This window comes from Adiantum capillus-veneris, chromosome 14, assembly GCF_014529385.1.
Source record: "Adiantum capillus-veneris isolate H3 chromosome 14, ASM1452938v2, whole genome shotgun sequence".
NCBI lineage: Eukaryota > Viridiplantae > Streptophyta > Polypodiopsida > Polypodiales > Pteridaceae > Adiantum > Adiantum capillus-veneris.
The window spans coordinates 62927685-62941320 of NC_140944.1; the positions used below are offsets into that span (position 1 = coordinate 62927685).

Consider the following 13636-nt stretch of genomic DNA (forward strand, 5'->3'; position numbering starts at 1 on the left):
TCAAAGCCAAGGATATGCCAGACTTCTTTTGGGCCAAAGCAATAAATACAGCAGTTTATATCCTCGATCGAAGCTATATAAAGACTTTGCAAAGAAAAATGCCGCAAGAAGCTTATTTTGGTAAGAAATCTTCGGTTATTCATTTCATAACTTTTGGGTGTTTCTGTTATGCACATGTTCCTAATTTCAAAAAACCCCCCTCAATGATCACCCTAAGATGATTTATGTTGGCTGTACGTCAACTCTGACTCGATGAAGGTATCGAAGTAGTTAATCTTTTTCAAGAGCTTTGGTAAAGATGTTTACGCAATTATCTTTAGTAGGACAATACTCTAGCTCCACAATCTCATCCTCAATAAGCTCTCGAACATAGTGATATTGAACTTAACATGCTTTGTGCGTATGTCATACATGGAAGAAAGGATTCTTGGCAATCATTATGCAACTCTGGTTGTCACATTGAAGTGTCGTTGTTGAATCAACACGAATATTGAAGTCCATGACACACCATAACCCATGAGATAGATGTGTATCCATATAACTCGGACGAATCACAAACCCATCCCCTGAGAGTTGAAGAAAATGCTCTCTATAGAAAGCCATCTTTGTGCCCAACTCCTGTGTCAGCTCTATCCATGTCCTCTTGATGTCCAACTAGGTCAGGTCCTGGCGAATGAGTCTAGTAATCTCCACTCATGTAAGAGACAACGATGGTGCATCAAGGGAGTACTGGAAGGGAGGCAAGTTGTCCATGTTGAACCCCTGTAAAGCTAATTGTCTGTTTCAAGGGCCAATTTGGCATATCTGTCTCTGGTAGTATCCCATAAGTTGTGCATAAAGGAGACTGATCTGGTAAGCGTCTCTATCTCCATTGGGGGGGGGGGGGGGCACGCTTACTCCGCTCTAATGATCTCATGTGGCACGGAGCCCTTTGCTCTAATCAGCCGGAGATCATAGATACCAAGGGCCTCTCCATTCTATCTAGTCTCTGCTGCTCTCTTCAAAGAAAACTTTGGCCCAGTTTGAAGACAACCCCAAGATAAGTGTATGCATCTGTGTACTCCAGTCTCCTGACCATAAGTGAATGTAGGTGATGATCTCCTGGTGGAGGAATGGCACCATCTTTGGTTTCCATGTCTGGAGGACGAGGAATTACAATTCTATGGCCGACTACCTATGATCTGTTGACACCCAGGGAAGCCCAGAAGGATAACAAGGAAGGAGGGAAAACTATCAAGTTTTGTCACCTTTTATGGTATCCAGGATGAGTTCAATGTAGAAAACCATGCAGTAGACCAAGGGGGACAAACTTCCCGGGAGGTCTCCCATCCCAGTATTGTTGCCACAGAAGCGCGCTTAACTGAAAGATTTTGCAAACTAGGCTAGCCATCTAGACCCCAAAAACTTAAGGTGATTGGGATCTCCGTTCTATCCAATTTGAGTCCTCTTACATGTTGGCAACATTTACCCAACATCCCCCCTTGGTGCCAACTTGTCTGGGATTATAGTAAAGGACACCACTCTCGAGGCCACTTTGCTAGCCAACGAGTCTTTTTAACTCACAAATGCTAACCACTTAGCCTTTAAATTGCAAGGTACAATGCCTGGCTTTGATACCATGTAGAAAACCACGCAGGAAACTCATCCCAATACTGTCGTCACACATGTGCTTAACTCAAAGATTTTGCAAATTGGGCTAACCATCTAGACCCCAAAACCTTAAGGTGATGGGGACCGGCGGTCTATCCAATTTGAGTGCTCTTACACGTTGGCAACATTTACCCAACATTCAAGACTTTTCCCTTCATTTAACAACTCAATGGAAGCTTCAAACATTTAGAAAGCCCCCTCTTTTCTGAAAGGCAATCCGTTACAATGGTGGTCTCCAATGCTTTTACAAGGACATGCCCCCAAGACTTGGCTCAAATTCGGGAAGCTGTTGATTCGGGAATTTTATGAGGCAGATGCTCTATCTGCATGGAATTAATTAGGGCTCAAGGAAGGAATCACAGTGAACGGTTACAATCACAAGTTTTTTGGATGATGTTTTGATGTCATTTTGGAGGAATGTGCTAGTTTTGGGAATGATGTTTTGGTGTCGTTTTCGAGGAATGGGTTGAGAAATATTGATGTGGACTACCCCTTGAAGTGAAGCTTTATTGTATCAAACTAAAATCAACTATCATTGAAGGAACGATGGTATCATTGGAAACACAAAGACTAAATACCACAGGATAGCCTAAACCCAAGGATAAGTTGCAGAGGCAAGACAAAACGAAGTTTTAGAAAAGGAAGTCCGCACATGGTCTGTTTAAGGCGGAGCAGAAACAGGAATGGTTCAAACAAGGCAAGTGTATAAGATTTGTTGAAATAGTTCACAAGTCTGCTCATTTTCCTATAGAGATGACAAGAAGACCAAGTCTTTTAGATTCTAAAACTGCAGAGCAAAGGCGTATGGTGGTTTAGTGTCTGATTTTCTCGGGGTATGACATGAGGATGAGTCTACAAAGATATGCTCGGTAAAGACGCTGATTTTCTTCGGCCTTTGATTGGCAAGTTACGTTTTCATATCCAATGGTATGTGGTACAGAATGGTATTCACATTATGCCTTTAGAAGGATGTGATGTTTTGGCGTCACAAAAATTATGTGATGATTACTACCTAGGTTAGGCAGCTAGAATCAAGCACCTGAGAAAGGATATTGTAACCAATGTGAAACTTAGAAGGGGTATCTGTTTCTGTTGTATATGCTTACTTCATTTTGTCAAAGAAAGATAACAGATTGAACAAAATTCTAACTTATCTCAGTTGGGAAAAAGTAGGCTAAAATTACTTAGAGACTTACTTATAATATTTTTCTGAGAGTTTTCCTGGAGAAGTGCCACCTCAACAAACTGAAGACCATTCTATAGGTTTGGCCTGGGAGCTCACTCGCCGGTGAGTGCAGCATAGCAGGAGGAGATCATGAGTTAAAGGTTCAACCAAGCTCGTCACCATTTCTCTCACCAGTGTTCTTTTGGCGCGTCGTCATTCATGATGAGAATTAGCTCCAACTTGAAAGGCGAGGTCTGTGATTCATCAAATAGATAATGTATGTATCTACCTCTGTCGCCTGTTTCACCCTACCCGGTAAAGCAAGCCGGTCACTTTTTATATGGTCTTTTGCCCTCTGGACGGTAATTTGATCTCACGACCGAATCTCCCAAGGGGAGCCCATAGGATTTACCTTGTCGACATGTTTGACATTATTCCAAGGAAAAGCGATCCTCTGCTATACTCCGGTGAGATTGGGGCACATAGAACCCATTTTTTATTTTTGTTTCAGGAATACAAAATACCATTTTGCGTTGTATTTATTAATAATGTTTGAGGTGCTATGGGTTTGTTGAATGGTTGAAGCTATTGCATTTTCAGTTATTCTCACAGTTTGAATGTTGACTCAGTTTGATCAAGAGTGCATGCTGTTATTCTTTTTTATAAGGTCCAATGGCGAGCGCTTGATGATATAAGTGCAGGCATTTGCGATGGTATGACTTATGATGAAATTAAATCCAAGATGCCAGAAGAATACAAGTAAGTTCCGAAGTCAGTTCTTTCTATGCAAATTAGGTCAAGGCATGATGGCCAACAAGAGATTTGTGGGTTTCATGCAGAGCACGCAGTTTAGACAAACTGCGGTACAGGTATCCTCGTGGGGAATCATACCTAGATGTCATTCAGAGGTACATTCGTGTTTTACTCATCTCCTCTTAAATTAGTAAGCCTTAATATTTTTCTTTATGAAGTCACTAGCTTTTTGTTTGCAGGCTGGAACCGGTCATCATTGAGCTTGAACGACAACACTCCCCTGTTATAATTGTTGCTCATCAGGTTCAATCACATGAAGATAATCTTCTTTTTGCATGAATTCAGGTACTTTGCAAAAAAAATTATCCTCTTGACATTTCTCTGTAGGCTGTCTTGCGGTCACTGTATGGTTACTTTGCCGACAAACCACTCGAGCAGATTCCTTACATAGAGGTATCTCATCAGTGTTTCATGCTTGGTGTGCTAAGGCGTTGTTTCTTAACTATACTAAGGCATGGTGTTCATAGAAAAGACAAAAGAAGGTTTGCCTGCATGGGAAATTTAGAATTTTAGAGTCACAAGTAGTTAAAAAGATCAGGTTTTACTCTATCGATCTGTATTTTTTGTCCAGATTTCTTACTTGATTATGTTATTGCTGTCGTTACCACATAAGACGCTGCTGTCGATGTTTGAATCAACGTTCTTTTAAGACTGCAGATATTGTGAGTAAAGGCTACTACAAAAACCCTTCTTAAAGGGGTGGCAGTTTTTAAAGCTTATCTAAATGCTCTGATAGCTACGCCTTTTAGAAGTACCCATCAATTCTTTCTCTTGCATAGCATACTTTTTTCAGTGCCTTTCTATGTGTGCATATAGATGTCCCATCATTGGACATTTGCATTAGACACTCCTTAAGTTTTTCCATCCATGCACTCACCTTGCAAGACAACTCAACCATATCGAGGGCTCAACTTGAAGAAAGGTTCATGTCTCACCATCTGCATCTGTCAATATTTCTTCTGGGAGGTTCATGGACTTGCATTGTATTCAAGAAAGATATGGATGTTGGAATAGGAAACCTCTAAAATTGAATATGGGCCCCAGTTTAGAAATCAGCAGTTTGCTATTAGTTGTGTGCGCGCGTGTGTGAGGAGATGGAAGGAGTGGATATGGTAGTTTGGGCTATGTTATCATGCCATGAATTCCCTATTGTCAAGTAAACTATGGCAAAGAGCTGACAAAATTACAGCAGAATTTGGGCACGTCTAGCATCTTCACCGAGACTTTTGAGTTATGACATCTGAAGTTGTTTGAAGCATTGTTTTGGAAGACTATCATTCACACAAGTGCATTTTCTTTCAAGACAAATTTGAAGTGCGAACTGCTGTTAAAACCTCTTTACAAGTAGTTCATGGTGTAAACATGGTTGCAATACGCCATGGTTCAGGAGGTTTTGGAATGGTTCAGAAGTCTTGGGCTGACTGCATTTTGAATGTTTCATATTTTCTGAGCTTTTGAAAATATAAGAGGCTTTTTTTAATGCTTTCCCTCTTAAAAACGGTGCACATGGGTCACATCAGATATCATATATCCTTTTTTGAACATGTACCCTTCTTCTTAGGTTCTTCATTAATATATGTATGTATATATATATGTACACATACATTTACATACATAATAAACCATCCATTGGAGCCTGTGTCCTCAAAGCTTTGATATGCCCCTCTCTTCTCCCGGTTCTTTTTTACTATTAGATTGTTAGCCTTTACTTGTCACAACAGTACCCCTTCTTCCTCAGCTACTGGATTTTTCTTATTGATTGAAATATATGTCATAAGGTTGTAACCTTCGCGTGCACAGCGGTTTGTGATGGCATAGTTGGCTATACACCTACGGGAGCAAAGCTTTGTGCTCAGCTACAGTCCTCAATCGCATGATCACAGAGGCAAGAGATGTGAACGTGTGAAATTATTTAGTTGCTGGTTGTTTTGGAAATTGGTGTGAGGATCTCAATTTGAGATGGTTGGAAGGGAGTTGGTTTTTCCTGCTATAAACTACACTTTTTGTAGGTATATAAGATGAAACTGGCTCTTCATGAGTCCATGTTTCAATCTTGGTACACCGTCCTCATAGCCCCTTGTTAAAATCGTTGTTTTCGTCCAAGCATATTGTGATGTTACTGTAAAAAGAGTCTAGTTGAAGCCATGGACTGCATGCATCAGTTGATGTGGATATGCAGCTTGAGGAAAAGGAATATCAAAGCCGTACACCGATTGATGGCAGAAATAGTAGTCTCATGTTAGTAAGCAATGCACTTCTTTGCAGATTCCTATGCACACCGTGATTGAAGTCCAGATGGGGGTGGCTGGTGTGGAAGAGAAACGGTACAAGCTGCTCTAGTAACTCGTTGTATGTGTATATTGCAATGCCCGGCCTTCTCAAGGTAATACAATTCTCCATTTTCTATTGGGCATTGTAATCAAAAGTGGTGTTGCTAACAAAAGGAAATTGGTTTTTGGCAGATTCAATCACTTGGCAATGATGTATCATGCCTTGTTACTGCTCCATTTGTGTATAGATTGAGTTAGTCTTGGTAACCAACGGGCGAAAGACATAGTGATGAAGGATTGGTTACAGGTATATGTATAAAAATGCTCTCTCCATAAGAGGGGAAAGGCATACAGAGTGTAGCATAGAGTAAGTCGACCTCCACGTGATCCCTCTATTTGTGATGAGAATTCACCCTCATCAGGAACACAATTTAAGCTTCATTGATGGTCATGAAAATATATATTTTATATCTACCCACCATGTAAAATTTTTTATGAAACCATTGACAAAGATGGAAATCTATATATTGTCCTCAGTATCCCCGGCACAACGCGGAGGCATCCCTCACAATCACCATGACATTGTGTGTGTGAACAGCCTCTTCCTTAGTGATCAACCAAGGAGAAGGAAATTGTTTTGTAAGTGTTGCCTTGTTGTGGTATTGTTATTTGCTTATAACATTTGCTTCTTGACCTAGACACATAGAGGCTCAATGGCCTCTCCATCGGTCTACAAAGATAGAACAAATAGCTCTCATGTGTGTATGATGATTATTGCCAAATAGTTGCTAATCATTTGAAGAGGAGATATTCGTATTGGCTTTCTAAAACAAGCCTTAGTGAAGAAGAGAGTTAGGCATACATTTGTCTTTTGGATTTGAAGCATTGAAAAGTATGCTTTGGTATTTTAGTTTGTAAATGAGTCCTTTCATGTTAGAGCCTTGTGTTGGTCGTTTTCTTTCTTTGTCCTTCTCAAAGGAGGATTGGGCGGAGGGGATTTTTTTTCTATACCTAAGACCAAAATGATGACGAGTTCTTTTGTGTGTGTTTCATATGAAATTAAGGTCAAGTCAAAATTTTCACCAATATTCAATGCTCTCTCATTTCTCACCCAAGTGTGATAGATCAGTTATGCCATTTCCCTCTTTAATAACAAGTCTTGAGTTCACGACTCTCCTCATCGGATAGATCTTTAAGGTCTCTTGGGATAGTTTCCTACAATTTGAAATTCTCTTCTTCTCGGGTGTGTGTGTGTGTGTGTGCGCACGCTAATAAGAAGAGGAAAATGGTATAACCTCTCTATCACCTTTGTGTGGTAGATTGGTTATGTCATTTCCCTCTTGAGTAACAAGTCTTGAGTTCAACTCTCCTTAGCGCATTCTTTAAGGTCTCTTGGGATAGTTTCCTCCAACGTTAAAATTCTTTTCTTCTTCTTCTTCATGAGGTTGCTCGTCAAGTGTTTTGCTGGTGTGTATAAGTATTGGAGAGAGAGAGAAATGAAATGAAATGAAATGTTATATTAACGTCTTCAAAAGGCCAAAATGACCTATGAGACCAAACTGATACAAAAGTGGTGAATCTGTTACAATGTCTGGGTAATTTAGTACTAAACTACTAAGTGTGAAAAGTGTGAAAAGTGTGAAAATAAACGTGAATGTAAAAAACTAAATACAAAGTATTAAATAAACTTCTTAGGAGCATTCTGGGTGTTTGGCTAGAATGCTTCTAATCCTTTGTTGTAGTCTCCTCCGGTGAAGTGTGCTTCTGCATCTCGGTCGTGGTTGTCTCGATTTCCTAAGCTCAATCGCCCTGTCAATGAGGGTGCCTTTGGTATGAATGTGGGTACTCCTTTGTGCTGGCTGCTGGCCTCTTGCTTCTCCCTCCACTCCTGCTTCTCTCAATCCGAAGAAATCTGTGATCTGCCTCTGACGTTGTAGTGCTCTTTGTCTTCTCATTAGATTATCCCTGTGTCGATGTAGTTCCAGTAGGTACAAGTCTAAGCATCTTTGATCTTGGTATTGCATGACTCTATCTAGAGGTCCTAAGCCTTCTTTAAATAGGCAATGGAAACGCCCATGTATCTCATAGTATACGGTGCAATGGCATATGTAGTGTAATTCTGTCTCCGGCTCCATTCCGCATAACTTGCAAATTCTGTTCTCAGATGGGATTCCCCTAAATCTGCCAAATTCAATTTCCAACTGGTGTGAGGATGTATGAATTTGACCAATAGCACATCTCAAACCATGAGATATGTGGAGGAGAGAGAGAGAGAGAGAGAGAGAGAGAGAGAGAGAGGTTGAAGTTTTAATCAATATTTAAGCAGATCATTGTGGTTTCTAGATAATTGATTATATTATACTGGATTCCTCTCTATTTCTTTAAAAATTTATTGAAAAATTACGAGAATACTCCTCAAATTTGTGGAAATTCCCAAAATGTCCCTGCAATTTGAAAATTTCCTAAAATAGCCCCAAAGAGAATATACAAAAGCCTACACACATATTTAGAAAGTCATTAGCCAAAGATAATTACCCACGTACCAAAAACGCTAGTGTGTTAATACCAAACTATGTTATCTCTTTAGTCCATAATACCATCAAGAATAAGTGTTGAATAGAGTGCTTTGTATAGAAACTTGTGCGAGGTTACCATTATTGCCATGTTTTCTATTATCACAAGGGGTAAATTGGGAATGTTGGAAAATTAAAGGGCACATTGGGAATTTTAGTTTGAACTTGAGGGGTCTTTTGGGAATTTTGCGAATTACATATTTTGGGAATTTTGCAAATTACGGTAGGTTTCCCAATTTATTTTCAATTACTAATACAAAGGAAGAATTTTGCTCGTCTTATATGGTTTAGAATGTCAATGCTTGTTTTGGCGGCATGTTTGTGGAGCCCCTTCATCAAATTGACCTTAGTGTTGTGAGCATTTTTGGCCTTCTCCAAAGGGGTAAGGCCTTAACGATGCCTCCCCTTTTTTGGCTTGCCCAAAGGGCTAAGGTCATAGTGATGTGTTCTCATTTTTGTTAGTGAAAAAAGGGAGTATTTTTTTTAAATACGTATTTTTTACTTGCCCATAAAGATGGCTTCTCTTTTTTGCTGGAAAAGTAAAAAGTGATTTTTGATGTTTTGTAAACTTTTTTGAAAAATTTGCTATTGGTTACTAAGTCACTCATTTTCTCAGAGCAGGAGGTCAATGGTTGTGGAAATGATAGCTTGGAATTGAGTATTTGACAAACTATCGAAAATATCATTCCCCACTTTTTCTCTCGAGCCGATGTACATTGAATGTAGGAAGTGGAGGGTACTCTGTTTAATTTTGCATAGGGCTTCACCGCCAACTTTCCAAGGTCGATGGCTATGGTAGCATGGCTTTGAGGGGCTCTGTCATTTTCACTCCACCGTCAAGGGTCGAGATAGCTTTGGCTTTGAGGGGCTCTCTCTCTCTCTCTCTCTCTCTCTCTCTCTCTCTCTCTCTCTCTAGCCATTTCGAGCGATGGTAGATTAGGCTATGCATGCAATGGGGGCGACCATGTGTCTATGATGTCAAGCTCTATCATGTTGGCCAAGATTGTGTTGACACCTATGGGCATAGAAGTAAATATGATGAAGTTGAGGTTTCTTCTTGATTTCAAGAATTTTAAAAAAGGTCGAAATGCATGGAATGGACTACATCGAGTCTTATTTAGATTAAACAGAGGCTCCTCTGCCATAAAGCGCAGAGTCAAGCCGAACAGTTTTGCAGGGGCAACGCTAATGCTCTTGGGCTTTGTGATGGGAACTTCCACCCACCCGCTTCACGTAGGGCTATTTGGTAGCTTCGCTTGGCATGAGCAAGAATGCAACCAGGGCTCTTCAGTATTTGTGGAGGGGAGGTAACATCTTTGTGGCCCTTATGTGGAGATCTTTGTTCCCATTTGAGAGTTGCAGGTTGTTTGCCTATTGCAGGCATGCTCTTTTTGGTTCAAATTGATGTGTCAAACAACTACTTCTATGGCCAGATCTCATCAACTGGGCAGCTTGGCATTTCTACTTAAGTAGATTTTGGAGCACAATCCAGGTCTGTTCAGTGAACCTCTGCCACAGTGTGCCAATGTGTCAAAAGATAACAAGACATGTGAGACATGCATTAGCATGGTAGTGTTGCCTTGTTGTGATATTGTTATTTGCTTATAACATTGGCTTCTTTACCTAGACACATAGAGGCTCAATGGCCTCTCCATCGCTCTACAAAGATAGAACAAATAGCTCTCATGTGTGTATGATGATTATTGCCAAAAAAATTGCTAATCATTTGAAGAGGAGATATTCTTATTGGCTTTCTAAAACAAGCCTTAGTGAAGAAGAGAGTTAGGCATTTGGTATTTTAGTTTGTAAATGAGTCCTTTCATGTAAGAGCCTCGTGTTGGTCGTTTTCTTTCTCTGTCCTTCTCGAAGGAGGATCGGGTGGAGAGGATTTTTTTTCTATACCTAAGAGCACAATGATGATGAGTTCTTTTATGTGTGTTTCGTATGAAATTAAGGTCAAGTCAAAAGTTTCACAATATTCAATGCTCTCTCATTTCTCACCCAAGCGTGGTACATTGGTTATGCCATTTCCCTCTTGAATAACAAGTCTCGAGTTCAACTCTCCTCGTCAGATAGATCTTTAAGGTCTCTTGACATAGTTTCCTACTATTTAAAATTCTCTTCTTTTCGGGGGCGGGGGGGGGGGGCTGTGTGTGTGGTGTGCACTCGCACGCTAATAAGAAGAGGAAAATGGTATAACATTTCTATCACCTAAGTGTGGTAGATTGGTTATGCCATTTCCCTCTTGAATAATAGGGCTTGAGTTCAACTCTCCTTGTCGGATAGAGGTCTCTTGGGATGGTTTCCTTCGACATTATATTCTCTTCTTCTTCTTCTTCATGAGGCTGCTCGTCAAGTGTTTTGCTTGTGTGTAAGTATTGGACAGAGAGAGAGAGAGAGAGAGAGAGAGAGAGAGAGAGAGAGAGAGAGATCAAAGGTTGAAGTTTTAATCAATATTTTAAGCAGATCATTGTGGTTTTTAGATAATTGATTATATTATATTTGAATCCTCTCTATTTATTTTAAAACTTATTGAGAAAATTACCAGAAGAACCCTCAAATTTGTGGAAATTCCCAAAATGCCCCTGTAATTTGAAAATTTCCAAAAATGCCCCCAAAGAGAATATACAAAAGCCTACACACATATTTAGAAAGTCGTTAGCCAAAGATAATTATCCACATACCCAAAAACGCTAGCATTTGTGTGTTAATATCAAACTATGTTATCTCTTTAGTCCATAATACCATCGAGAATCTACTGTTGAATAGAATGCTTTGTATAGAAACTTGTGCGAGGTTACCATTATTGCCATGTTTTCTATTATCACGAGGGGAAATTAAAGGGCACATTGGGAATTTTAGTTTAAACTTGAGGGGTCTTTTGGGAATTTTGCAAATTACATACTTGAGGAATTTTGGGATATTTTGGTAATTTTTCCAATTTATTTTTAATTACTAATGCAAAGAAAGAATTTTGCTCGCCTTGTATGGTTTAGAATGCCAATGCTTGTTTTGGCGGCATGTTTGTGGAGCCCCTTCATCAAATTGACCTTAGTGTTGTGAGCATTTTTGGCCTTCTCCAAAAGGGTAAGGCCTTAATGATGCCTTCCTTTTTTTGGCTTGCCCAAAGGGTTAAGGCCATAGTGATGTGTTCTCTTTTTGTTAGTGAAAAAGATAGAATATTTCTTTTAAATACAGATTTTTAACTAGCTCAAAGGGCAAAGGCCATAGAGATGGCTTCTCTTTTTTGCTGGCTAAAAATAAAAAGTGATTTTTGATGTTTTGTAAACTTTTTAAAAAAATTGCTATTGGTTACTAAGTTACTCATTTTCTCAGAGCGGGAGGTCAATGGTTGTGGAAATGATAGCTTGGAATTGAGTATCTGACAAACTATGGAAAATATCATTCCCCACTTTTTCTCTTGAGCCGATGTACATTGTGGAGGGTACTCTCTTCAATTTTGCATAAGGCCTCATCGCCAACTTTCCAAGGTCGATGGCTATGGCAGCATGGCTTTGAGGGGCTTTGTCATTTTCACTCCACCGTCGAGGGTCAAGATAGCTTTGGCTTTGAGGGTCTCTCTCTCTCTCTCTCTCTCTCTCTCTCTCTCTCTCTCTCTCTCTCTCTCTCCATTTCGAGCGATGGTAGATTAGGCTATGCATGCAATGGGGGCGACCATGTGTCTATGATAGCAAGCTCCATCGTGTTGGCCTAGATTGTGTTGACATCTATGGGCATAGAAGTAAATATCATGAAGTTGAGGTTTCTTCTGGATTTCAAGAATTTTAAAAAATGTCAAAATGCATGGAATGGACTACATCGAGCCTTATTTAGATTAAACAGAGGCTCCTCTGCCATAAAGCGCAGAGTCAGGCCGAACAATTTTGCAGGGGCAACGCTAATGTTCTTGGGCTTTGTGATGGGAACTCCCACCCACCCGCTTCACATAGGGCTATTTGGTAGCTTCACTTGGCATGAGCAAGAATGCAACCACGGCTCTTCAGTATTTGTGGAGGGAAAGTAACATCTTGTGGCCCTTATGTGGAGATCTTTGTTCCCATTCGAGAGTTGCAGGTTGTTTGCCTATTGCAAGCATGCTCGCAAGGTTCCTTTTGGTTCAAATTGATGTGTCAAACAACTACTTCTATGGCCCGATCTCATCAACTGAGCAACTTGGCATTTCTATTTAAGTAGATTTGGGAGCACAATCCAGGTCTGTTCAGTGAACCTCTGCCACAGTGTGCCAATGTGTCAAAAGATAACAAGACATGTGAGACATGCATTAGCATGGTATGGCTGGATTATGAATCATAATCACTTTACTGTGCGATGATGGACCTATAACATTCTTATGAATTCTCATACCCCTGGCATTCATGTGTATGTTGATAGTGTGGGGTATCACGTTGTCGTGCTGTGACACGTACATAGTCGGAACGCATGCTACAAGATCTATCTTGTAACTTTTTAGATACATAATTATCTTTCCTATAATGTACATATGCATATTTAAGTATAATAATAAGCCTTCTATCTCATCCTATTATTTTTCTCAAGGGTAACCTATCCTTACTTTACCATCAGAAAATACTATGGGAAAAGCTCAATAGCTCCGCCTCTTTAACTTGGGGCAAAAAGCATTGATTCTTTATTTCTACTATTTCATTATCATCTCACACCCTAGCTAGATCCTATATCTAGGGTAAACTCCAATATATATATATTCTATGTATTTTTTATACTTTTCTTATATTTCTTTTTAAATAGCTACTAGGAGGGAATCAAATCCTAGTGGGACACTAGGTGGCATGATTTCAAAGATACACTTATTTTAATGCATTATTGCAAGCATGATTACAAAACTTTGTCAAGGAGCAATGTCATGCTTTCATATGGCATGATGTGTCCTTTGGAATTAAATGAAAGTCTAGCCTAAGGGGACCACGGGAAGACTTTTGCTGCCAGAAATGGACCCTATTTTGATAAATTTTTTACACAAGGTTCCAATCCGAATTGGAAAATGATTTTAAAATGAAAATCGTAGCTAATGAGCTGAAGTTTCTGCCCATATTTTTACTTTTTTATTTGGAGCCACGGTTGAGGAGATATGATCAAAATACTGGACCCCAGTCTGCCCACATCATGCAGGGACAGCTCATTTCCAA

At 39.8% G+C, this 13636-nt stretch overlaps 1 protein-coding gene across 3 annotated transcripts in view; it reads left to right on the forward strand.

The window, feature by feature from the left end:
• The window catches only part of LOC147442489 (6-phosphofructo-2-kinase/fructose-2,6-bisphosphatase-like), a 124107-nt gene extending 117401 nt beyond the window's left edge, over nucleotides 1-6706 (forward strand). For all 3 annotated transcript variants that reach the window (XM_086528651.1, XM_086528649.1, XM_086528650.1), the window contains exons 19-24: nucleotides 3483-3574; nucleotides 3655-3723; nucleotides 3808-3871; nucleotides 3956-4021; nucleotides 5894-6011; nucleotides 6091-6706. In XM_086528651.1, the coding sequence (XP_086384777.1) occupies nucleotides 3483-3574; nucleotides 3655-3723; nucleotides 3808-3871; nucleotides 3956-4021; nucleotides 5894-5968 (366 nt within the window). In that variant the 3' untranslated portion in view covers nucleotides 5969-6011; nucleotides 6091-6706. The remainder of the gene's footprint in view (nucleotides 1-3482; nucleotides 3575-3654; nucleotides 3724-3807; nucleotides 3872-3955; nucleotides 4022-5893; nucleotides 6012-6090) is intronic.
• Nucleotides 6707-13636: the final 6930 nt, after the last annotated feature.